This window comes from Diorhabda sublineata, chromosome 10 (genome assembly GCF_026230105.1).
Source record: "Diorhabda sublineata isolate icDioSubl1.1 chromosome 10, icDioSubl1.1, whole genome shotgun sequence".
Taxonomy (NCBI): Eukaryota; Metazoa; Arthropoda; class Insecta; order Coleoptera; family Chrysomelidae; genus Diorhabda; species Diorhabda sublineata.
The window spans coordinates 18,962,804-18,986,163 of record NC_079483.1 but is presented as its reverse complement, the minus strand read 5'-3'; the positions used below and the strand labels follow the sequence as shown (position 1 = coordinate 18,986,163).

General features: G+C 29.5%; 5 protein-coding genes across 8 annotated transcripts in view; 2 read left to right on the top strand and 3 right to left on the bottom strand.

Moving 5' to 3' along the window:
• LOC130449869 (leucine-rich melanocyte differentiation-associated protein-like) overlaps positions 1-1,567 on the bottom strand; it is a 3,190-nt gene extending 1,623 nt beyond the window's left edge. Inside the window, exon 1 of the mRNA XM_056787914.1 lies at positions 1,496-1,567. Within this exon, the coding sequence (XP_056643892.1) occupies positions 1,496-1,567 (72 nt within the window). The remainder of the gene's footprint in view (positions 1-1,495) is intronic.
• Positions 1,568-5,950: 4,383 nt separating this feature from the next.
• On the bottom strand, positions 5,951-9,022 carry LOC130449588 (bromodomain and WD repeat-containing protein 3-like). Its single transcript, XM_056787515.1, has 10 exons — positions 8,863-9,022; positions 8,745-8,803; positions 8,664-8,693; positions 8,299-8,587; positions 7,896-8,056; positions 7,507-7,838; positions 7,131-7,448; positions 6,653-7,070; positions 6,190-6,415; positions 5,951-6,115 (listed from the first exon to the last, which is right to left on the bottom strand). Exons 1-10 carry the CDS (start codon positions 8,894-8,896, stop codon positions 6,000-6,002), a joined length of 1,983 nt encoding a protein of 660 aa, XP_056643493.1. The 5' UTR covers positions 8,897-9,022; the 3' UTR covers positions 5,951-5,999.
• Positions 9,023-9,473: 451 nt separating this feature from the next.
• LOC130449472 (leucine-rich melanocyte differentiation-associated protein-like) lies at positions 9,474-11,515 on the bottom strand. The gene is made up of 5 exons (XM_056787316.1): positions 11,180-11,515; positions 10,745-10,972; positions 10,290-10,429; positions 9,719-9,939; positions 9,474-9,604 (listed from the first exon to the last, which is right to left on the bottom strand). The coding sequence occupies exons 1-5, from the start codon at positions 11,237-11,239 to the stop codon at positions 9,525-9,527; spliced, it is 729 nt and encodes a 242-aa protein (XP_056643294.1). The 5' UTR covers positions 11,240-11,515; the 3' UTR covers positions 9,474-9,524.
• A 540-nt stretch (positions 11,516-12,055) lies between these two features.
• On the top strand, positions 12,056-17,047 carry LOC130449470 (SH3 domain-containing kinase-binding protein 1-like). Its single transcript, XM_056787310.1, has 6 exons — positions 12,056-12,422; positions 12,483-12,754; positions 12,806-13,001; positions 13,081-13,326; positions 13,505-13,825; positions 13,884-17,047. Exons 1-6 carry the CDS (start codon positions 12,419-12,421, stop codon positions 14,477-14,479), a joined length of 1,635 nt encoding a protein of 544 aa, XP_056643288.1. The 5' UTR covers positions 12,056-12,418; the 3' UTR covers positions 14,480-17,047.
• A 368-nt stretch (positions 17,048-17,415) lies between these two features.
• Positions 17,416-23,026, top strand: LOC130449471 (sideroflexin-1). Of its 4 annotated transcripts, none has more exons than XM_056787315.1 (9): positions 17,416-17,505; positions 18,678-18,836; positions 19,844-20,022; positions 20,537-20,809; positions 21,022-21,097; positions 21,604-21,689; positions 22,440-22,567; positions 22,621-22,805; positions 22,872-23,026. In XM_056787315.1, exons 3-9 carry the CDS (start codon positions 19,856-19,858, stop codon positions 22,932-22,934), a joined length of 978 nt encoding a protein of 325 aa, XP_056643293.1. In that variant the 5' UTR covers positions 17,416-17,505; positions 18,678-18,836; positions 19,844-19,855; the 3' UTR covers positions 22,935-23,026. The 4 variants fall into 4 exon arrangements, with proteins under 4 accessions (XP_056643293.1, XP_056643291.1, XP_056643290.1 ...); XM_056787313.1 differs by lacking the exon at positions 17,416-17,505 and adding an exon at positions 17,758-17,984; XM_056787312.1 differs by lacking the exon at positions 17,416-17,505 and adding an exon at positions 17,842-18,575.
• Positions 23,027-23,360: the final 334 nt, after the last annotated feature.

Here is a 23,360-nt window from a genome sequence, read left to right as displayed (position 1 = left end):
TATAGAATAGAACATATTCCTGTTTGGTTATATTTTAAGAAAATATAAATTCAGTTTTTTCACATGTTAGAGTATGAGCTCATTTTTCTTCAAATCTGTTCTTTCTACTCGTTCCTTCTTCAGTAATTTCCATCTGTGTTCCCGTTTCCATCCTCATTTTATTTTTTTTTTCCCGCAGTTCTACGGCTCTCAAGTTGGGAGTTTCAATAACAAAGGATTCAACTCACTCCTTTATTTGGGAATCCAGTTGAGGGCTGCAACCATCCCGGATATACATGGATAAGTCCCGGCCTTATCTTGATAATATTAATTGTTCACCCCATCTGAGAATCAGTTATCAGAGACTCCTGCCGGAGGAGTGTGATAAGAGAAAAAATGCAGCGTAATGATGAATTTATTAAAAGAAATTACAAAAGGGATTCGAAAAAGGGTTACTGTAAGTGTTCAAATTGATGCCCACCCTTGACCAATGCATTTGCGACAACGTTTCTCAACGTAGAGGCAGGTACGGCAAAGCATTTTAAGTTCGGAGGTCGGGAAGGGTGCGTTGTCCGTAGAAAAGCCACTCATTGGATCCTCGTCTGCCCCTATCTATTCTCCAAAATGAATATTAAGGTACTCCCGGACCCATAATGCCTAGTACGGCGAAGCTCCATCCTGTATGAAATGACGTATAAACGAAGTTTTCCCTATAGCCGCACTGCAGATTGGTTCAACTAACGCCAGCGCTACTGTTTCCATATTTTCGCTAATTGTTACTGATAACGGTCGTCCAGAACGTGGCGCGTCGGTAACAGAAACCCTTTTTAAGAAATCTCGGTAGTTAACACAAGTGGGTACTACTAGTGGACAATAAATGAAAATAACAGCATAATGATTAATTGTAACAAACCATTTTGCGTTCAAAACATAAAACACCCTTTAGCAGTTCTAATATACTGTTTATTTGAGGTAACTGGATCGTGTTTGCATCATTGTCGTTAAGGTTAAACTGAGAATTTGAATCATCGATACATTTCTCAATTTCTACTTCATTATATGAAAGTTATCTATATATTACAAAATTGAAATTTATGGAACCATTGATGATAATCATGAAGAATGCACTAGAAACTAGGTACTACCACTACACAAACCATCACAATGCCCGTTATATTTTTTAATTAATCATACAAAACTTTCGGTCTCTGAAGATAAACATTCAACTTTCTGATGTATGTTCCAGACTTAGATCATCTAGATTATCTACGAATCTAACCATGCCTTCACTTCCCAAATATGAATGAATCACGTTTATTTTTGTTGTTTCTTTTTAATCCTTTCTTAAAGTTTTTTTTTTATAGATATTTTAAAGCCAACCACATGTTATTACCCAGTTTTCCTGGTTTATTTGACTTCATTACTAAATGCACTACCACTAGGTTCTTTTTTGACAGGAAATATATTCCAGTGAACATTTTTTTGTCCTCTGTGAGTATAAATATAGAAGACCCACAATTGTTTCTTTAGCTTGTTTCAAAAGGATAACTCTAAGGCCATGATGTGTTTTAGCAGGATTTCTTTTCATATTTTTCAATTGTTGAGGTGATTATTTCCCATTTATTTTCAGACGTATTACTTTTTCTGGAAAATGGGGACTTCGTGGTGGAACCAAGTAATAAAGAGATCTTAGATCTGACAGAAAAACCAAAGAGTGCAGGAACGAATGGGGTACCAACATAAATTATCAAATATAGAAAAGAATATGCAGAATAATGAGGAAAATTTGGAATGAAGAGCAAATACCAAGGAAGTTTCAAGGAATTTAGCTTCAATAACCAGAACAAATAAAGAAATTTTGTAAACTAAAAGAGACTGGAAAAAATTATGGATTAAGAATAAATAACGAGGAAAAAAGTATATGGTTTTAAGACAAAATTTAATTGGTACAAAGAGATACATAGAAATTAAAGTGGAAAAGGACAAATAATAATAATAATAAAATAGAAAAAGTTCATGAGGATTCTAATAACTGGGAGTAACACTGCAAATAAAAACTGAAGAGCTGACAAAAATAAATAAGAGATTATCCAAAGGAAGTAAAGCCTTGTGATCATTAAGTTAATAGATAAGATCAAAGGAGTTATCTAGAGCAATTAAAATTATAATTTATATTTATATATATATATATATATATATATATATATATATATATATATATATATATATATAACCAAACAATATGACTAACAGTTACATACGAAAATGAAACATGGGCCGAAAAGCAACAAATGCTGAAGAAACAAAACTGACTATATGGAAAAGGAAAGTATCGAAAAAAATTTTTGGAAAAGAACAAATGAAGGACTTTGGAGAAGAAAAACTCACAAAGAATTTGTATAAATAACAAGATAAATAAAATCCCAAAGAAAAAGATGGTTGGGACATACTAAAACGATTTCGGGAAATAGATTTGCATAAAAGATCATTGAGGAGGAGGAGAGGCTCAAAAAATTGATTGGATGAAGTTATGAAGGATATTAGAGAGGTAGAATTGAATTGGGAGTGTAAAAGTACTGAATCCCAATCTGTGGAGGAGAATTGTGAAATCAGATGAGAAAAAAAATAAATCATGAGCATTAAAGGCTTGTAGTAATGTAAATATATAGATATATTACTTTTTGTTACCAGAAAGAAGTACTTGTTTATACTTGAAAGGTTCAGTAATTTATTGAGTGTGAACTACTAGAATAAATTATCAGATTTAAGTGATGCTTGAAAGTCAATCAGATAAATTAAAAATCACACACAGGAGATACATTTAAGTAGGAGTTATTTGAAATACTAATAATTATCAACTACTGATTCTTAATTTGAATTCTGGTCTAGTGATTAACACTATATAGAAAGAAATTGAAAAAACTTTTATCAAGAATGTTTTTATCATGAATATGTTGAATATAACTCATTTTTGTAACCCTTTAGGTAATACAGTTTCACTAATATTTCTCGCAAACTGTATTTTCGGAAATTTGTTCATAAAATCTTATCAAATTTATGATATAACGCAACTTGGATATGTATCTCTTTCAAATGATTTTATTTTACCAAATGGCAAAATTCAATTACATTATATTTTTTCAAAAAAGTGGCTGATGGCTCTGTAGGTAATTACTATAGCAGAAAAGTTCATGCCCAACAAATTTTAAGCAATCCCAAAACTGTGAAGCTAACAAATTTTGATTCTGAGTAGGTAATCAGTATAACCAACAAAATTGATTTGTTTTTACTGACTTCGCACTTCTTATACTTTGATTTATCTGTCTATAAGTAATGATTGAATATTTCTATTACACATTCAAATAAATTTTTATTTTTTCAAAGATTATTTTAAATAGTTTTCACTCCTAATAAACTAGTATTAAGTATTTTTAAATAAAATTTGGAACATGATACTTTATACCAATAGATTTTTAATATTTCCTTTTCCAGCTGTCGTGATTTAAATCCGATTTTTAGAATTCTATAAAGTTAAATTAGTTTCTCGGCCCCATATATAAAATGTCAAGTGAAAAAAAGATAAGAAATCTTGATGTTAACCCATATCATGTTTCTACCAAAATTTTGTAATGTTTGAAAACCCTTAATCAACAAATTATAAGGTAAATCAGTTTTATTGTAGGGTTTCCAATATTAAGTGTCTCAAATACGTCTGTTAATATTTATCTGTGCCCTCGTCGTATTAACACTAATGTCTATTGTATTCCAAACTAATTCATAATATAACTGAAGATTTTTTTCTAGTAACTGTAATACTACTTAATTTTTATGCAATAATTCAAGCAGTTGAAATCTTATTTATTTTCTGCTATCATTAAAACATGACGCGTTCTTATCAAAATAAAAAACAAATATTTACACATTCAATAAGGAACGATATTGAAAATATATGACAACTGAATTTGTGAATACTTTCAATACTTACGACCCATATAAAAGTTGAATAATGGTAATTTATCTCAAATGGTTCACTTTTTAACACATTCCATAATACTAAATCATCGAGTAGCTAAGAGAAGCATGAGGTATATGTCACAAACAGTCGCTTACCTTGTCTAACCAAAATAATAACAAATCAATCAACTAAAGATATATCAAAATTAACTCAAATTATGTAAATAAATTGGATATTAGGATATGCAAATTGATTGAAATTTGAGGTTTTTTAAATTTAACAGGTATTGCTGCAAGTACACTTGGTAGTTTCAATAATTTCGAAGAACGGTTACTCACCACGTAATGTCAAGCTACAGCTGAGAACCAGTTAAGATAGCTTCCATTTTCGTAAAATATTCGCCACAAATCACACGATTCACTACACTTAAAATAAACGACACTCAGTACAAATCCACTTCTAAATATACCACTCTTTCTGTCTCACTTGCAACTGGTCTGTCTGAACACGGAGAATTGAAGATGGCGACTGACTGTTTTCAAATGAGTTTGCGACGTTGTCTCATTTTTAGTAAAAGTTCTAAAAATATAAAAGTAACAGCAAACACCTATATAATTATCTATTTGACGTTACAGAAAATTTATTATTCAAACAGCATCTGCAACCTACGATATTATCAGATTAGAAAGTTTTGTATAGACTACACAATTAAAACATTGTTTATAGAACATGTAATTCATAAAGAGTTTATATTATTGTTTGTTGATAGATAAAAGATTAATTCATTAGTAATAAAATGAAAAAACTTGTTCTGTAAATTTTCTTATGTAGTTTATGAATGTACTTTTCATTTTTATCAACTTTTATATTTTGAATATTTGGAAATAATTACATTATTCCAGATTTATCCACTGATATGACAACTAGGCTTGGAATATTTCATTAATAATGGAAGCACTACCGTTGTCATCTATCGGATAAAAATATAACCAATTGATGTTTCCTTCAATTACTGTATTTTTATGTAGTTATCTATATTACTTAAGTAAAAGTCCCTTTTTTGAAAAAGATATATTTGACCTACTAATATTTGTGGAATCAACAGTTTTAATCCTGTCTGCTTCCGAGAAATATATATTTGAACTACCAAAATTTATTTAATATAGTTTGAAGTTACTTTTTGGGAAAGATGCGTTTGAACTACCAGAATGTACAGTTTGAATCTTGAGAGGTTCCCATTTCGAAAAAGATCTATTTGAACTATTGATATTTGTGTAATCTGCAGTTTTAATCCCGTCCAAAGATTTCCTTTTCGAAAAAGATGCATTTGAACTATCAAAATTTATTTAGTTTGCAATTAAAGTTTCTATTTAAGAGATATACATTTGAACTACTAATATTTGTGGAAACAACGATTTTATTCCCGTCAAAAGTTTCCTTTTGAATAGGATACATTTGAACTACTGATATTTGTGGCACAGTAGTAACGCTTTCCAGGGGCTCCTTTTTATAGAGATATATTTGAGCTAATAAAATGTATGTACTATAAAGTTTGATTTCGTTTCAGATCCCCCTTTTAAAAAGAAAGAATATATTTGAACTACTATTTGTGGAATAAATAGTTCTCACCTCGTCCAAACCTTGCTTTAGAGAAAGATACATTAGAACTACTAATATTCATAGAATCATCAGTTTTAATCCTGCCCAAAGTCTCCTTTTGAATAAGATACATTTGAACTACTAATAATTGTGGAATATGCAATTACAGTTCTTATTTGAGAAAGATACATTCGAACTAGTTATATATGTGGAATCTAGAGTTTTAACCCAATCCAAAGTCTTTTTGCTATAAAGATACTTTTGAACTATTAAAATTTATCTAAGTTTCTTTTTGAAAAGTTAAATTCGAACTACTAATATATGTGAGATATAGATGACACTATACAGTTGTAGCCCTTTTTGTGAAAGGTACATTTGAACTACTATGGATATTAGACATCAAAACTCAAAAAATATTAAACGTGAAGTATAGGTAAAAAGTTGGGTACTGAAGATGAACTGATACTCACGAAGATCGACGTCCGGGTCTGAAAGACGAATTTTCTCTCAACTCTTCCGACTGGTTCCTCTCAATAGCAACGAGATGATTTTGTGGTAGATCCTGTATCACTTCTTGTGAACCTGAAATGATTTATACAACAATTACACAAAATTACATCGAGATCCATAGACTTTCCCGATAAACAAAATCTCACCTTCATTCCCTATAACTATATTAGGTACCAATTGATCAACGTTACACGTTTCTCTACCCGGTACTAATCTTTGTAGCATAGGAGGATACGGATTACCGTCTATATCTACCAAAAAAGGGGGAGGCATTAAATGTGGTGGAATTTGAGTTTGTTCATCTAAGACATGATGATTTGTATCGCGTACCAGTGGTCTGTAATCCGTATGAAAGAAAAGTTCCATAGGAAGCTACAAAATAATTCAAATATCACCTTTTACTACTTTCAATTGATGAATTCAACTGGAAATTGACCAAAATCGCTTATCAAATTGTTTAAGCTTCCAAGGAAAATAATTGGGGTAGGTAAACTGAGGAAAGGCCAGGCAGGATAATACAATCGATTCAAAAAATAAGGTATTGAAGACTAAATGGTATAGTTTACACTTCCAAATTAATGGAAAAGGATATGACAAAATAGTACTTACTTGTTGGAAAAACGGACTACCATTTCCAAAACCGAATATCAAGATATGTCCATGGGAATCAGATGCGGCTATTACAGAACCGTCAGGGCTCCATTTTACATCATAGATAGCCCCGAATCCTTGTCCGTCCACTCTATTTAGATAATTGAAGACTATTTCTCCTTTTGATATATCCCAAATAAACAACTGACCGTCGTGTCCAGCCGAAAGGATAACGTTATTATCCTGAGGATGAGCTTCTAATACGTATATTTCATCGACGTGTCCTGTTAGTACTTTAACTAATTGACCATCATCAGCCGTCCATATTTTCAGGGTATGGTCGCTGACTGCTGTTACCACCCAATAATCAGATTTGTTCCAACAAACCATGGTAACTTTCAATTTTTTCGAATCAACTTCTTGTACATTAGTCGAACTAAAATAAAGATAAAAAATTTTAGTAGTTTATATATAAAAAATTAAAGTGCTAACTTACTTTACTAACTTGGTGGTCATATCCAGATGCAAGCTCTTCCATTGCTGTTTTTCAAACCACCATATAATCGCCATACCGTCTTTACTTCCTGAAAGAAATTTTAAACCGGAATGCGCCCACTGAATCGAATCGACTCGATCACTGTGAGCTTCCATTTCGAGGATTCTGTGAGGTCCTTCGTCTCCTTTCATGTAATAAACTCTAACGTGATGATCTGCTGAACCAGTTGCCAAGAAAGTACCACCGGGACTAAACGATGAACATATCATTTGAGCTTGTCCCGGTCGGATCTTCTCTTGATACATAATCGGATTGTTTCTGTATAAAAAAATATTTTAATGAGAAATAATCGTGTGTCTGTAAAATAGAATCCTACCTAAATTCTACTTTAATTCCTGATTCGTAAGTATACGGCCAAAACGCTATGGAACCATCAGTGCTAGTACTGATTAAGTACCTTATATCCCAACATGGCGTAGGGCAGAAACTTATTGATGTTATCATACCATTATGGCCGGGTAAGACTGCGACCGGTGCTCCGTTCTGTAAATTCCACACCCTTAAAATTCTATCTATCGAACCGGAGGCTAATAGAGTGTTTTCGGAATTGATAGCAATGTCAGTTATTTCTGCAGATGCTCCTCTGAATACGGAAATTAATCGACCAGTACGAGACGACCACAGTTTTATTAATAAATCATCTGCCCCCTAAAATTAGTTTCAATCCATTAGAAAAATAACTTTTTTATATTAAAATTGTTTTACCGTTATAATATATTTTCCTGAATGGTCAAAAAGTAGACAAAATACAGCAGAAAGATGCCCAATGGTTGTTCTTTGAATTTGCATGGATTGAAATAAATTTGGGCTAACTGTCCGGTGTCTTGTGAGAGGTCCTGATATTTCTCTACCTCTTAATGAATTTACTACAACATAATGTGCAATTATTCGCTTTTATGTAATTTTTTTCCTTAAAACTGTAACCATAAATCAAGAATATCAGAATTCCAAGGCTAGGAAATTGTTAAAAATTCCCCTTAACTCAAATAAAGTTCCTTCAAATGCAATTATTTGCTTTTATTTAATTTTTTTAGTGTAACCATAAATCTTGAATATCAGAATTCCAAGGCAAGGAAATTGTTAAAAGCTCTAAGTAACTCAAACTTACCTAAATTGAAAGACACATTCACGTTTTGAATCGGGGCTGAGTGTATTCTAGTAACATAATTATAACATTGTCTGAAATTGGTCAAAGCGCCATTTTTATGGTACGCATTCGGCCTAAAGCTTAAAAAAGATTTATTTTTACTTAAAGCTTCTCTTTCTTGAAAAGACTGCATAGCTAAATGACAAAGATGTAATAAGTAATCCTGTCGGATATTAGGAAATTGTCCAACCATATCCTCGACTGTTCTATCATGTTTATTGCCTTCCCAATCAATTCGGGGTGGTAAAATCTAAATTAATTCGTGTAGAAAACAAAATTTTATATTTATTAAACAACTTTATCATCGTAAAATAAATCTTACATACCTTTTGTTCCTCGAGCTCTTCATTAAACACCTACAAACATTTATTTAGAAATAATGTACTAAAATTTTTAGTTATACGAACCTTTAATGTTTTCTTTAATAAACCAGACGATAAAAACTTTTGTATTAAAAAGTATGTATCTGAAATAAATACTTTTGTTTCAAATTGTATATCACAAATATTTTATCACAATATTTACCCGAGTTAAATGGATTGTTCTGTTTATTTTCCATTTTTTAGTTTTCTTGTATTAATCGTTAATCTGAAGTTAAATTCATAATTTAATAAAATTTCTAATATACATAATTCCTTACATTATTTTATAACCTCCATTACTTTTGTTATTGTTTGGTTCATAGTGGCTCCGAACATTCTGAAGCATAACGACGAATCGAATAGCTGCTCTGTTTAAAGTGTTACACCAGAGCTAGATTACAAACAACACTAGCTTAAAAGAACTAATAACGAAAGGAAGGAAAAATTTTTATAATGTCTTAGTGGATTAACAAAGAATTTTGTTCATTTGTCTATAAAAAATTAAATGTTTAGGGCGTTTTTTTTATTGAAATTAATATCCTTTATTAAAAAAATGAATTAGTTTTAATGTAAATAACATAATGCTTGTCTCTCAAATCAATATGGCGGCCGATTGTGACGTCATTCCGAAATAACCTTAAGCAAGTTATCATTAGATACAAATGTCAATAGAACTAAGAACAAAAAGAAGGATATTAAAAAATTTTGGGGATGTAAAATTTTGTGCTACTTCAATTGTTTTAAATATTAAGAGACGATTTCTAAATAATACAATTTTATATGAGAAATTTTTTATTACAAAATAATAAAATATAATAAAAAAATTCATAAATCTTTATTTGAAATAAATCGATTTCCTTCCGAATGTTTTCCACTGTAACGATATTGACATTTTCCATATGCACCTAAAAATGTCCTAATAAAATAAATTGCAATGATCCATTTTTTTCTTCGTTCTGATCATTCAGAATTGAATTATTTAAATATAAACTAGACTTAAATAATTTTTTATTTATTACCCTTATAGTCGTCTGGATTTCTAAGAGTTCTCGGAAGTGGATTAAATGCATTCGTCGTACTATTATAGCACAATTCATTCACATCTATAAACGGTATTGATACACATGGTCTTATAACGTTCATAAATTTTCCCCGACGTTTCGCCTCGCATTTTTCCAATTCTCCAACTTTCCTCGAATCCAAAAATTTCAAATTCGGAAGATGATACAGTACGTAACACCTATATAGTAAAATAATATAATATCCACGGTAAGAAAAAACAAAAATTCAAGATTCTAAAAACCTTTGAAATGACATGAATCAATAAGTCGTGTGACTAACTAAGAAAAACACATTTTTTTGCAAAAAATCTGATTTATTTCGTGTAAACATGGCTGAACACTACTCTGAATCATCGACGCGTTTGTTTTTTGAAAGTTCATAAACGTCATATGGATTTGACAATGACAGCGCCATCTGTGTGACAGTGACACGACTTATTGAGAGTGTAATATCTTTTTTTAGGTTAGAATTATTAAAATTGAACTCGAATTTTGATCATATGAAGAAAATAACTCTACAATGATATACCTGTATCTTTGATAATCTTTTTCATCGTTTTCATTTCCGGATAGTTCGTTAGTACATGCCTTATTACCAATCAAACTGAGAAACGTTAGCTTCGGTAAATTTGTATTTATTTTAGAAAGTAACAAAGGAAGGTCTTCAATCTAAAAACATATCCAATTTGACTGGACTAATACGAATATTATTATTCAAAATGAAAATACGTTATAGTTAACATACAAATAAAAACTTGTGATGAATGGTTTTTTGTGGGAAAATAATTAGAGGTCAATGGACGTAAACGCGAAAGAATCATATCTGAGGTCAAGAATAATCTGCTATAAACACTTTTGTTAATATATAAACACGTAAAATGTATTTATGTGTTAATGAATACAAAGTAAATATAAATAATTGGAAAAACTACGTTCGAGTATTGTCCTACAATCTGTCAAAAATGTGTATATTGAAGAACGTACCTTATTTTTATTTAAAGATAAAGTATGCAATTCCGGTAAATAAGGAATGACAATTTGATCAGTTAGTTGATTATTATCAAGTATCAATTCCTTTAGATTCCTAAATTCCTCAATTCCTCGTATACTAACTAATTCGTTATAACTTAAATCTAAACTTTCTACTTTCGATCCATAAATATTAGCCAATGACAGCGGAATCATTTCACAGTTTTGTCCATTATAACACAACTAAAAACAAATAAAAAATCACAATATACGATAGAAATTTTTTAAATCTAAAAATAACGCCGCCTATGTGTTAGGTTTAAAAAAAATAACAACATGCTTATGTATTTTCAATTGACTTGTTCACGCAGAGATTGTTGTTTAGTTGAAAATGTTTGGAAATCCTAAATAAAATTGGCAAATAAAAAACTTTATTTTATAAAAACTTACTCTATTATCAACAAAAGTAACAGCACTCGGTAACATAATAAAGTCATTGTTATTGTTCATTTTTAACGTAATTAATATAATGAACTGACACTACTGGATAACTGGGTATGTATATGCTCAAGTTGATGTAATTTAAAACCTTGTAAGTTTTCACATTCTTGAATAGCACACAACCATAGTTGATATTCTCAATAAATGAACGCATTTAATTGCTTTAGAATCGATAGTAGATTAAAAATTTAATATTATTTACAAGAATATTGATAATTTTGAATAAGTAATTAAAAGATAAGTATAGTGACAGTGTTTCCTTAAATAAGTTGATAAACAATTGTGAAGCTAGTAGACAGAACCGTCTTTAAACCTTCAAACCTAATAAATCGATAGTTTATTTATGGTATTGCTGTGTTGTCTTATCGTCTAAAAAGTCTGTAAAGGTGGAGATTTTTATTACGTTACGAGAAATAATTGGTTTATTTCATTTGTGTATAGGGAATTGACTGTTTCGAGCGTTTTTTTAATTGAAATGAGTAACTTTGAACAAAAAAATTAAAATAAAACATTTCTGCTCATAATTTTAATGTAAATAAGGCAATATTTGTCCCCCAAGACAAGATGGCGGTTAATTGTGACGTCATTCCGATATGACCTATTGATTGATACAAGTATGCAAATTGTCAATGTCAAGTCATATTTTAATTAAGACCGAAATAGATCGAAGCGTTAATTTTGTATTTGTTTCCTGAAACTACACAATTTATCAAAAAATATATATAAAAAGGTTTAAAAAAAAAGATTTATAATATATCTCGGTATATTATGAGTGAATTTGACAGTTGAAGACGTTGAGCGATCTGATTGGTCAACTAGGTTCGTAGACGCGTTTTGACATTAGAACTGAACGATCAAACATATATTTTCGTTTGTGTCTCTTACACCGAATTCAATAAATATATTCCGTTATGTGCTACGAAAAACGAACAGAGCTGAGTAGTCATCCAATTTTTGTAAATAAATGAAAATAGGACAGAGGACAGTTAGGAAATTTGTACACATTGGAGAAACAAATAACACAGCGTACTTAATAATCTTTAAAATGTAGTTTGATAAGTGATTGATAAATCGACCGATAATATTTTATTGTGTTTATTATTAGATTAAATAAGTTAATCTAACTGGGCTTGGCTGTAATTCTCTTTTTAGTGAAAAATAAATTATGAGAATATTAGCAAGAAGAAAATGAGTACGTATTAATTTAATTATATTTATATATCAAATTAGTTCGAAAATAAATAAATTCCAGATGAGGTAATAGTAGAATATGATTATATTGCTAAAGAATCTGACGAGCTGACAATAAAAAAAGGTGACATCATTAAAGATGTAATAAAGAAAACAGGTGGATGGTGGGAAGGTGTGTTAAATAATAAAAAAGGCATGTTTCCCGATAATTTTGTACGATCTTTGGATAAGGATTCCGTCGTATTAAGAAATAGTAAAGATGTTTCGAGAATAAGGCAATGTAGAGTCGTGTTTTCTTATAATCAAGATCACGAAGATGAATTAAACTTGAAGGTAAGTTCATGTTTTATATCTCAATATATATTTACTTGAAAGTATATATAGGTTGGCGATATTATCGATATAATTGGAGAAGAAGAAGAAGGTTGGTGGAGAGGTGTCTTGAATGGAAAACAAGGAGTCTTCCCATCAAATTTTGTGAAAGAAATTCCTTTCCAGCCTAATCCTTCGAATAGAGTATCGTCAGTAAATATAGGAAATGAGAGTGAGACTAAACCACCTAAACTGCCTTCTAAACCAAGTAAGTATTGTCTATATAGGATATTTATGGAAAATTTAAAGTACTGGACAGTGAAATACACAAAATTTGAACGTTTCAGCAAAACTATTATGCGAAGCCACTTATCCTTACAAAGCTCAAAACGAAGACGAATTATCTTTCAAAGAAGGTGATGTTATAACAATAGTAAACAAAGAAAGCCAAGATCCAGGTTGGTGGCAAGGAGAATTGAACGGAAAAATTGGATTTTTTCCCGATAATTTCGTCGTACTTATCTCCAATAACGATAGTAAAAATAACAGTAAAGAAGAAAGGAAATCTGTAACTAAAGCATTCGCAGAAACAGGTAAAACACAATTTAATTCATATTAAATCTGATAACTCAAACTTACTATATATACATTTGTTAAGGGAGATGTTTGGGAAAAAATCTACCTAAATAATTGTTAAAAGTGTTAAATTACTCGAAATAAGTTGAGAAAAAGTGAGTTGAATGGTTAGGCCAATAATAAATTAATTTTTAGGTGCCATAAAATCAGTTTCGGTAGCTTCCCAAAGAAAATCGTTAGAACAAAAAACCGAAAAGAAAGATACTGATGGTAGTACACTAAATAAAACTCCCCCAATTCCAAGTAAAAAACCAACGGTGTCAATTAAAAAATCTCCTTCCGGTTCGGGTGCTGGTATACTTTCCGAAATCAAAAAGAAAATTGTAGATGCGGTGGATGGTACAACAGGAAGTAAAATTATACAAAAAGAACAATCGGATTATGAAAACGCTTTTGATCAAGTAGAAAGAAGATCTCTTTTATCTGATGTTAGAGCAACAAGAGTCAAAGCACCTGGTTAGTTTAAATATCATTAAAAACCTTTTAGGGGGGTATTTTAAATTGATTATTTTAGGTCGTCGTCCTCCAACTACCGCTGCTTATAAAGACGATCAACCTACTATATCAAACGGTAATGCAGAAACTGAAATACAAGAGCATATTGGAGATTCTGAAGTTAAACCTCGTTTACGTGAATGGGAGAAACATAAAGCCCCTTGGTTAGAAGAAATGAAGCAAAATCAAGTGAAAAGAACGATGACTTGTATAGAAACCGAGGAGGAAATTAAACAAACAGAAAAAGAGGTAAATATCTTTCAGGTGGAGCAATCGAAGCCGGTTTCACCTCCGAATACGAAATTTAAAATACCGCAAGAATCCGAGAAGCACATTCGACATTCCATATCTCACGTACCGAAGGACATTCCTGTATCAGCTAGTCAATCTGTAATTATTCCGAAGGAGGGCGCGAGTCCGAAATTGTCACCAGTTAAACTGGGAACGTCGAAGAGTCCCGTTAGTCAAGTCGATATTTTGCAACGTTTGGAAATATTGGAGGAAACAGTGCAAAAACAACAGCAGCTCATAGAGGATTTACGAAACAGGTTGCAGATCGAAATAGAAATGCGAAGCTTTTTACAAGATAAACTTATGCAAAACGTACAAGTTTAATTATTATTTTTTTTTTTAATCAAACGGTGTTTTAAAGTCTGCTATCATTTTTTTATATACAAATATTGCAAATTTGAAACAATTATTCGATGTTAATTGAAATAGGACTCAATCATTTCAATATCCTTTAATCCACATCCTGCGAAATACAATTAGGATTGTGAATATGTTGATATAATTTTGTAACTTTCTCGAAAATTAATTTTTTGGGTTATTTAAATTTTCCAAATGTTGTTAACTTTTTAAATCGATTTCCGGATACATCACCAGAGGCTTGGAAATCTCAAAATATCTAAAAATGTGATTTTTCAATTATTCAAATTGTTTCAATTTGCTTAAAAATGAGTAGAAATACTCTAAAATTATGCTCAAATAGTTCTTCAATTAATCTATAAAAACTTGTTTTAATTAATTTTTATATATAATTTTTTTTTTAAATTTTTACTCATGAATATATATTCAACTCAATAATTTTTGTTATAACATCGAATTTTATTAATTGCGGCTGTGATTTACAAATTATTTTCTCATTTTTTTGTTTTTTCTTTTATAAATTCGGTTTATTATTCATAGTTGACCGCCATTTCCAAACAAAAACGTTCTAAAAGCTTCTAAAATGTCTTGAACCCATTTCTTCGTCTATATCTTGTCATTTTTCTCATTTCCTCGTAAAGTTCTTCCTTTATCCCCTTCGTTGTTAGTTTCTCTTCGATTTTTAATAATTTTTCCAGCCCTTATTATTTTTTGTACCAGTTTATTGTATTAATTCAACTTTTAGCTACTGTCACACTCACAAAATTCAAATAAAAAATCAATTAATTGATTCAGTAGTAAAAATACACCCTGTAGAATACATACAACTGTAATTACATTCATTTAAAATGATTAATTGTACAAAATAACCATAATTTCAAATAAACTATATATTGATTATTGCCATCAATAAAAACTCGCCCTGTACAACACCTAAATTACCAATTTTTGAAAAATATTTTTTGTTTGGAGACGGTATCAAAATAAATGACATTAAATGGGTTTAATATTAAACGCAGGCTTTATTACATCTAATCTATGCTGCATTCAAACGCTTTTTGTGTTTAATTTTTTTTTTATTTTTAATATAGGGTACTTAAGAATATATATATATATATATATATATATATATATATATATATATACAATTATATATAGTGTACAAAAAGCTAACTAAAACTTGTTTATAACTTTGCTAACGCATAATTTATTATAACAAAAGGAACTAAGCAATAATATTTTTTAATAATCAATTTTTTCTCTTAAATAATGATTTTTGTATTAAATAATTTGCCCGTCAAGGAATAATCTATTCGAAGGATCTTCAAAATTGAAGGATGAAGTAAACAATTTATTTCCAGAACAAATAAATTGTTTATTTTGAAATTTATTGATTGTACTTTGGAGAGTACCATTCGGTATACAATCCGGATAAATTTTAATCGAAATTTTTTGGTGGACATAAGGTGACCTCCAATTTAAGAATTGTCAAAGAAAAAATGTAAAAGCATGGAGACTAAAACAAACAATGAATAAAACAAAAATAAATGGGACGGTTTTAATAATCCAACAAGTTTCTTTAGTATCTAAATATGTGATATAACTGAACATAATTTTCTGATGCACTACGTGATCATTTATTTGCCCTATGAGCTAGAAAAGCTGTGCCAAAACTGGTTACTGTCCCGTGGAGTCCTATAATATGCACCAAAATCACCTTTTTGGGGTAATAATATATTAAGTTTAATAGAAATATTGAAAAAAATGGAAATTATTCCTGAAATAGCACCAAAAGAAATTTTCAGTGTAAATATATTCGTAAATGGTGAAAAAAGGAGTATAAAGAAATGAAAGATAAAGTAAAGATGAAATAGAAAAGAATGTTTCCCTAAAGTGAAATAATTTAATCAAAAAAGGAGAAAATTGATGCTATATACTGAACGCTACATCAGAATCTTCAAATAACGAATTGTCAAAGAAGGAATACGAAAAAATGTAGAAATATGAAGATAAAGTAGTAACAGAACACACTAAATAAAAGGAAAAAGGGGCACTTTCCAACAGTTTAACAAGTTCTGATTACTGGTGGAAATTGCACAAAAATGAACATAATTTGACCTAAGAACAATTTTGAATATTTCGTGGTGGTTACTACAAAGTTTCTTTGTACTGTAACTTAATTCAATTTCAAAAGGTAAATAATTGGTTACGGCCCTGTGGGATCCTATAATTTGCCACAAAATCATTTTTTAGGTATAAATGTATTTTTTTATAAATTTTATCGTATATTATTGTTAGTTCCTTTGAATATAGGTAGCCATACTTTATACATTCTATTTTCAAATTCGTCCAATTTTATTGTTTGTAAGATTTGTTTTTGAATGTAATTTTTAAAATAATTTATTTTATACAGTTGAATTACTTATCGTATTATTAGGAGTTGCTAATTTGTTAAGAAAACTTATTTTATAAATTGGTTGTGCATTTTGATTATACTTTTTTTGAAAATAAAGATACCAGCAGCTGTATGTTCAAAATTACTTAATCCTTATACCTTTTTATCCTTTTTTATGAGATATTTCTCACGATATTTTCATTTTTTTTTTTCGTAAATCACAAAATTTCGGATGATTTATTTCCAGTTTTGTTATTTTTGTCCATTCGTATTTTCCACTGTCTTCTTCTTTTTTGCGTGCTAACTTCATGTACGTCAAGTCGAAACAATAATTTTCAACATGTCAAATTTCACGAAAAGTTTAATATTTTCATATTTAATCATTTAATATATTTTCTCCGAGTAAAAAAAAATTACTAGATATATTGTATTTTTCATTAACTATTTAAATTATAATCAAAATAATTAAATAACATAAATTTGTCTATGTACAAGAGAATCTGGCAACGACGCTATAAGCACGAATGTTTATATAACAATCACACTTTAAGGTTACTTAATATCAAGCGATAGCGATTGATCTAAACAAAATGAATAGGTAAATTAAAATTATCAATTATTTCGTATATTTATACTAACCTTATTACAACATGTAAAATATCATTTATGTTATACAAATTAATGTATATTACCGCTAATTATTATAAAATGACCACGTGTAAGCGCGATGTTGTCACATATCTTCATATTTGTAAATATCTTATGACTAACTTATCGCAAATTAATTTCATATGATATCCACAATTTTTTTATATATAAAATTATAAAAAGTATATTTCTAAAGTGAGTTATTTTTTCTTCGCGTCACAAAGTCTAACGCCACCTGTTTGTGTGTAAATTTAGAATTACTGCTAGCGGAATTGCCCGCTAAAATGTTATGAAAAACGTGTAGTTTGAGGTCACAGCTGTCGAAAATAACTAACAACTCTTTACATGCTCAAGCAGTATTGATAGTTTGAAAATACACATAATACACAAATGTCCTGCTATTTATTGTGATTTTAAATTAATTCGAAGGTAACTGAGATTTCAATGAATTTATATTATTTTCGATTTTTGAATTATGCGAAACATTTTTGTTCTTTCTTTATTTAATGTCTTCAGAAAATTTTGTCAACACTAAATAACGAACAGAAATCATAAAATCATTTGAAATATTTCAATTCCCATATAATTCTACTTTACTTTGCTTTTCTATTGATATTAAAGTAGTAGCTATAAATCTGACCACCCTGTACAAAAAGTCATTGACCTCAATCGTAAAAAGTCCAAACGAATAATTTAAGAAGAAATTGTAACTATATTAAAAATAATTTCAAAACACTGCTTGGTTATAGTTATAATAACAATTTAATAAATATCAAAATATGAATAATTCCATCTCTATTTTGATTGTTTTAAATAATCAACTGCATAATTCCAAAACGAAGCTGAAGAATATTAGCAGAATCAATAAATTCGCGCTTGACAACAGACATCGTTCTTTCACACTATGTACAGTTTATGTAATCTCAAAATTTAATTCTATATAACAAGTTGATCAAATAAATAAAAACTTAAACTAAATCTATTGTGAATAATGGAATTCCGATCGAAGCAAAATTATAGGTTAAGTATTTCTTTTTTTATAACTTTCCCACAGATTATCTTACAACCCAATTTCTACCAGACTTGTATAGCACTGAATTGTCCTAAAATATTTATTTTCAGAGTTATGTGAATGTAACTTAAAACTTCGTATAAAAACCAAGAATAATGGATATATATATCTAAAAGTATAAATGTGGTGAAATTCGAATACGTTCCAAGACAATAATAATTGGTTGTGGATTTACAACATCTGTTAATAATTTATCAACATAATAATAAGTAAGTTCAAGATAAAAACGGTTTATTATTCCAGTGGCGGGGTTAATTTAATTTTTATCATTATTTACACCATATTCGTATATTTTCCCAATTGTTTCATTGATATACGTGTACTACAGCTATTGCATACTTACCATTTTTATTTATTTTGTTTTTCGTCTAATATCTAACCTTTTTATTTTGATAAAATCGTCAAAACATCGAAATATAATATTGTAGGTTTATGATCTACACTCAAACGTCAAATGTCAATTATATATGGATGACGTAGTTATCTCGACTTTTGCATTTGCAATATTGTAGTAATATTTTTGAAAACAACGCATTGTACAATTTAAATAAACGCTAATGTATCTTCATCTATATAAACGACAAAAAACGAATAAAATTTCATCACCTAATTTTTTTGTACTTACTAATAGCAAATGCGTCACTAAAAAATGACTGCTGATATTTGAATATTAAAAGCACAGAGGCGTCTCTACTTGCTTAATAATGAATTTTTTATTTCTTATAATTTGTACAAAAAAAAATGAGTTGGATAAAATACGCAATGAACCGCCGCTGATTATTGAAATAACCACAAGGTCACGTTTGATAAACAATTTACAAGTAAAACAAAAAATTTTAATAGGAATCAATATGTGAAGTCGTACTAATTTCCAAACAAATATTTTGTGTTGAATTACATAAGACATTAGAAATAAGAAAGTTAACGCAAGGTAAGAAATAAATAATTTTCCCATTATATTATATGTGAATATGTCAAATATGTCGCTAATATTTTTTTCATCTAGTAACTGTCATAAAATTTTTGCTAATATACGAGGGTCGCTGATTATGTATCGAATTGTCAGGTGAAATGTTATTGTTATTTTGACAGTAACCGTACTCAGAACATTTTGACAAGAAGAAAACATCTACCGATGCAATCTTTTACCTTCTACTATAACTATTTATATAATTCCATGACAAAAATCAAATATAATCGGTCCTAATGTTTTTAGAACATTGGTGCAATGGGATTAAACGACGAAAAAAATAGAATAAATATTGATGAACCTAGATACGACCAAAATACTTATATAGGAAGAGCCAAACATTTCTTTATCACGACAAATCCTCTAAATGTATTCGCTTCCAATAAAAAACTAGAAGAAGCCAAATGTATAGTTGAGAAATACAGGTAAATTCTTCAATTTCTGTAAATATATTCTAAAATAAATAATAAAACAAATTTATAATCAAAAATTAATGAAAAAATTGATCTGATATATTTATTTCCAATAATGTCCGAAAAAAAGTGAAACTTGGCAACATAGCGTATCGGTAAATTTATTGAACTTGTGACAGTAGAATCAATCACATACGTACATATCTTGTAAGTAACGACATCCGTCACTTTAAATGCTTTCTTATGACATAATGTTAAAAAGAGATAGCGACAATTTACATTTATTAAACTCTATTCATAAGACGTAATTTCGATTTATTTTTTAAAAAAATCTATTGAATTATTTTAAAATCGTTTCCATATTTGTATTAAAATTTATAAAAACGTAATTACAAGGTTATTTTACTGTAAGAGCTTCATGTTAATATCAAATAAGATCGTTTACAAAATCAACTGTTTTTTGTTTTTGTTTTCTTGTTCTTCAATTCCACCAAGGTAGCGTTGATTTATTAATATAATTATTCAGGCGTAAAGAGCCGCTACCGGATGATTTAACAGAAGATAAATTATGGAGAGCGAAAAATTTATACGATTCAGCTTTTCATCCAGATACGGGTGAAAAAATGTTCGTTTTGGGTAGGATGTCGGCGCAGGTACCTTCCAACATGGTAATCACGGGAGGTATGATTACTTTTTATAGGAGCACACCTGCCGTAGTATTTTGGCAATGGCTGAATCAATCTTTTAACGCATTAGTCAATTATAGCAATCGAAGCGGAGACATCGTACAAACTGATCAGTAAGTTTGACATTTCCATTAATCGACTAGATTTTCAACACACTTTGATCATAAAAATAACCCCCTGTATATAATAACTATATACTCTTTTTAAACTCATCCAAATTAAATACTTTTTTTGTTCTCTTTACCGGTTTACAAAAGATTACGAAATAATTTTCGCAATTTGAATTTTTGGTGGAATGAACTTGAAAAGTAACCATTTTTTGTAGACAACTAATAACCTCATATTTATGCGCTACGGGAGGTGCAGTGGGGACGGCATTGGGTTTAAATAGTTTAACAAAGGTGAGTTTATTTCAATCGATTAATTCGTAAACAATGAATAATTAATAAAAAATACAAACTGGAACAATCATTTTTATTTAAAAAAAAACACGAATAATGAAAGGTGACAGCTTGAAACACATGCAACACGCTCTAATTGACGTAACTGTTTACAAAACGTACCTACTTGATATATATATATATATATATATATATATATATATATATATATATATATATATATACAACCAATCATACGTTAACATTAACGTAATAACTCGGAAGATATGCAACACATTTTACATTCTAATTGACGTAATAACTTGTAAGATATGCAACCCATTACTTTTCCGTTTGACGACATATCCGCTTTAGACCACGCCCCCTTTTTATTTCAATGTTACATAGAGAATTATCATTTCTTTAAATCTTTTCGAATGTATTTTGTTAAAGAACGTACTAAATTCATGTTTTTTCCAAAAAATAATAATGGCTTGCTTATTCTTTTTGTATTAATAATATTTTAGTCAATGCCGTCTATAATAGGACGAATGGTTCCATTTGCGGCTGTAGCAGCTGCGAACTGCATTAATATTCCTATGATGAGAGCACAGTAAGTATTTTTCTGCGCATGTGTAAAATTCCTATATTTTGTGAATGACACTATACGTCGTAGGCGGAAACAGATGTTATTTGGAGTCCATTCCCGATTTCCGTTAACTGTAAACGTTTCCATTGTTTTCCGATACCAGAGTTGTCGTACTGTTTACATTATACCCAAATGCATTGCAATATTTTGATTTTTAATAAAAATACTTTTCCGATAATAAATTTGGCATAAAATTCTAATTATAAAAAAATAAGAATTGATATACAGTTGATTTTGGTTACAAGACATAATAATATTAATCTTGTATAAAGTTTACACAACATTGATATCAGTGTTGCCAATAATACGAATTTTTTAGTAGATCTATTTACGGAAATCATCGGTTTATTATTCACAATGATATATTTAAATTTTTCTATTGTATTATAAATTACATTAATATTATAGTAAGAAAAAAATTCATGCATTAATTCCAGAAAGATTCACAGATCTATGGAAATTCTGAATTATATGGCAACACTGGACGAAAAATATACGTCTGTTCACCGTGAAAGTTACAACGAGACTGAATAAGAAGTCGACACAGTGTGTAAATAAACGGATTTATGACGCTTGCGTATTATGCACACGTTTGATTTAATGGTGGTTCGTTGTGAATGTTATATAAAATTCGAAACAGAAATTTCAATTTTGATAATTTTTTCACTCAATTGTTGATATAATTATAATTTCATAATTAAACGTTTATTCAAGGGAACTTAAGCAAGGAACCCCAGTGTACGATGAACAAAATAACAAATTAGGGTATTCTAGGGCAGCAGCTACGAGTGGTATAGCTCAAGTAGTATTTAGTCGAATTTGCATGGCGTTACCGGGGATGGGTAAGTTTAGAAAAGTTTATAAACCGCGAAAATCATATTTTAATTATTTACAGTGTTCACTCCAATAGTTATGAACTCTCTAGAACGAAAAGGATTTCTTCGGCGATATCCTTGGATGAATTTACCTATTTCCGTTGGATTTTTAGGTCTTTGTTTGACTTTTGCGACCCCATTAGCCTGCGCATTTTTCAAACAGAAGGCTTCGATTGCATTTACGAGTTTGGAGACTGAATTACAGGTGGGTTAAAATTGGCAACACTGGTGTCGCTGCCATTATGGTTTAAATGTGTGAATTTATTTTCAGGAAGAGATTAAATCGAAATATAAAGATGTTCCCACTTACGTGTTCTACAATAAAGGATTGTAATTTGATGACAATAAATAAAATCTTGAATTACATTTTATTTTATTGAAAGATGTGTTAGAAAATTATAGATGTCTTTGAAAAGTTATCCAATCGTTTTACTTCACCTAATTCCTAATATATTAATAATAGTAATAGTCCAGTCAAAGTTGGGTTCAAGTACAAATTAAATGCGTTTTTTTTTAAATGAAAAATAAGTTAAATGTTTCAACTATGTCTTCTTCTGTCATCCAATTGTCAAAGTAAAATTCAAAAACATTGGCTCCGATATAGTCCAGTAAAAGTTGGATTGAATTATAAATTAAATAAATTTCCGTTCAAAGAAGAAATAGGTTAAATATGGAAATTTGGCAATGTTAATAATCGTATTCCGTCAAAGTAAAACTCAAAAACATTGGCTCAACTGATGCTCGTTTAGTAGAATTGATA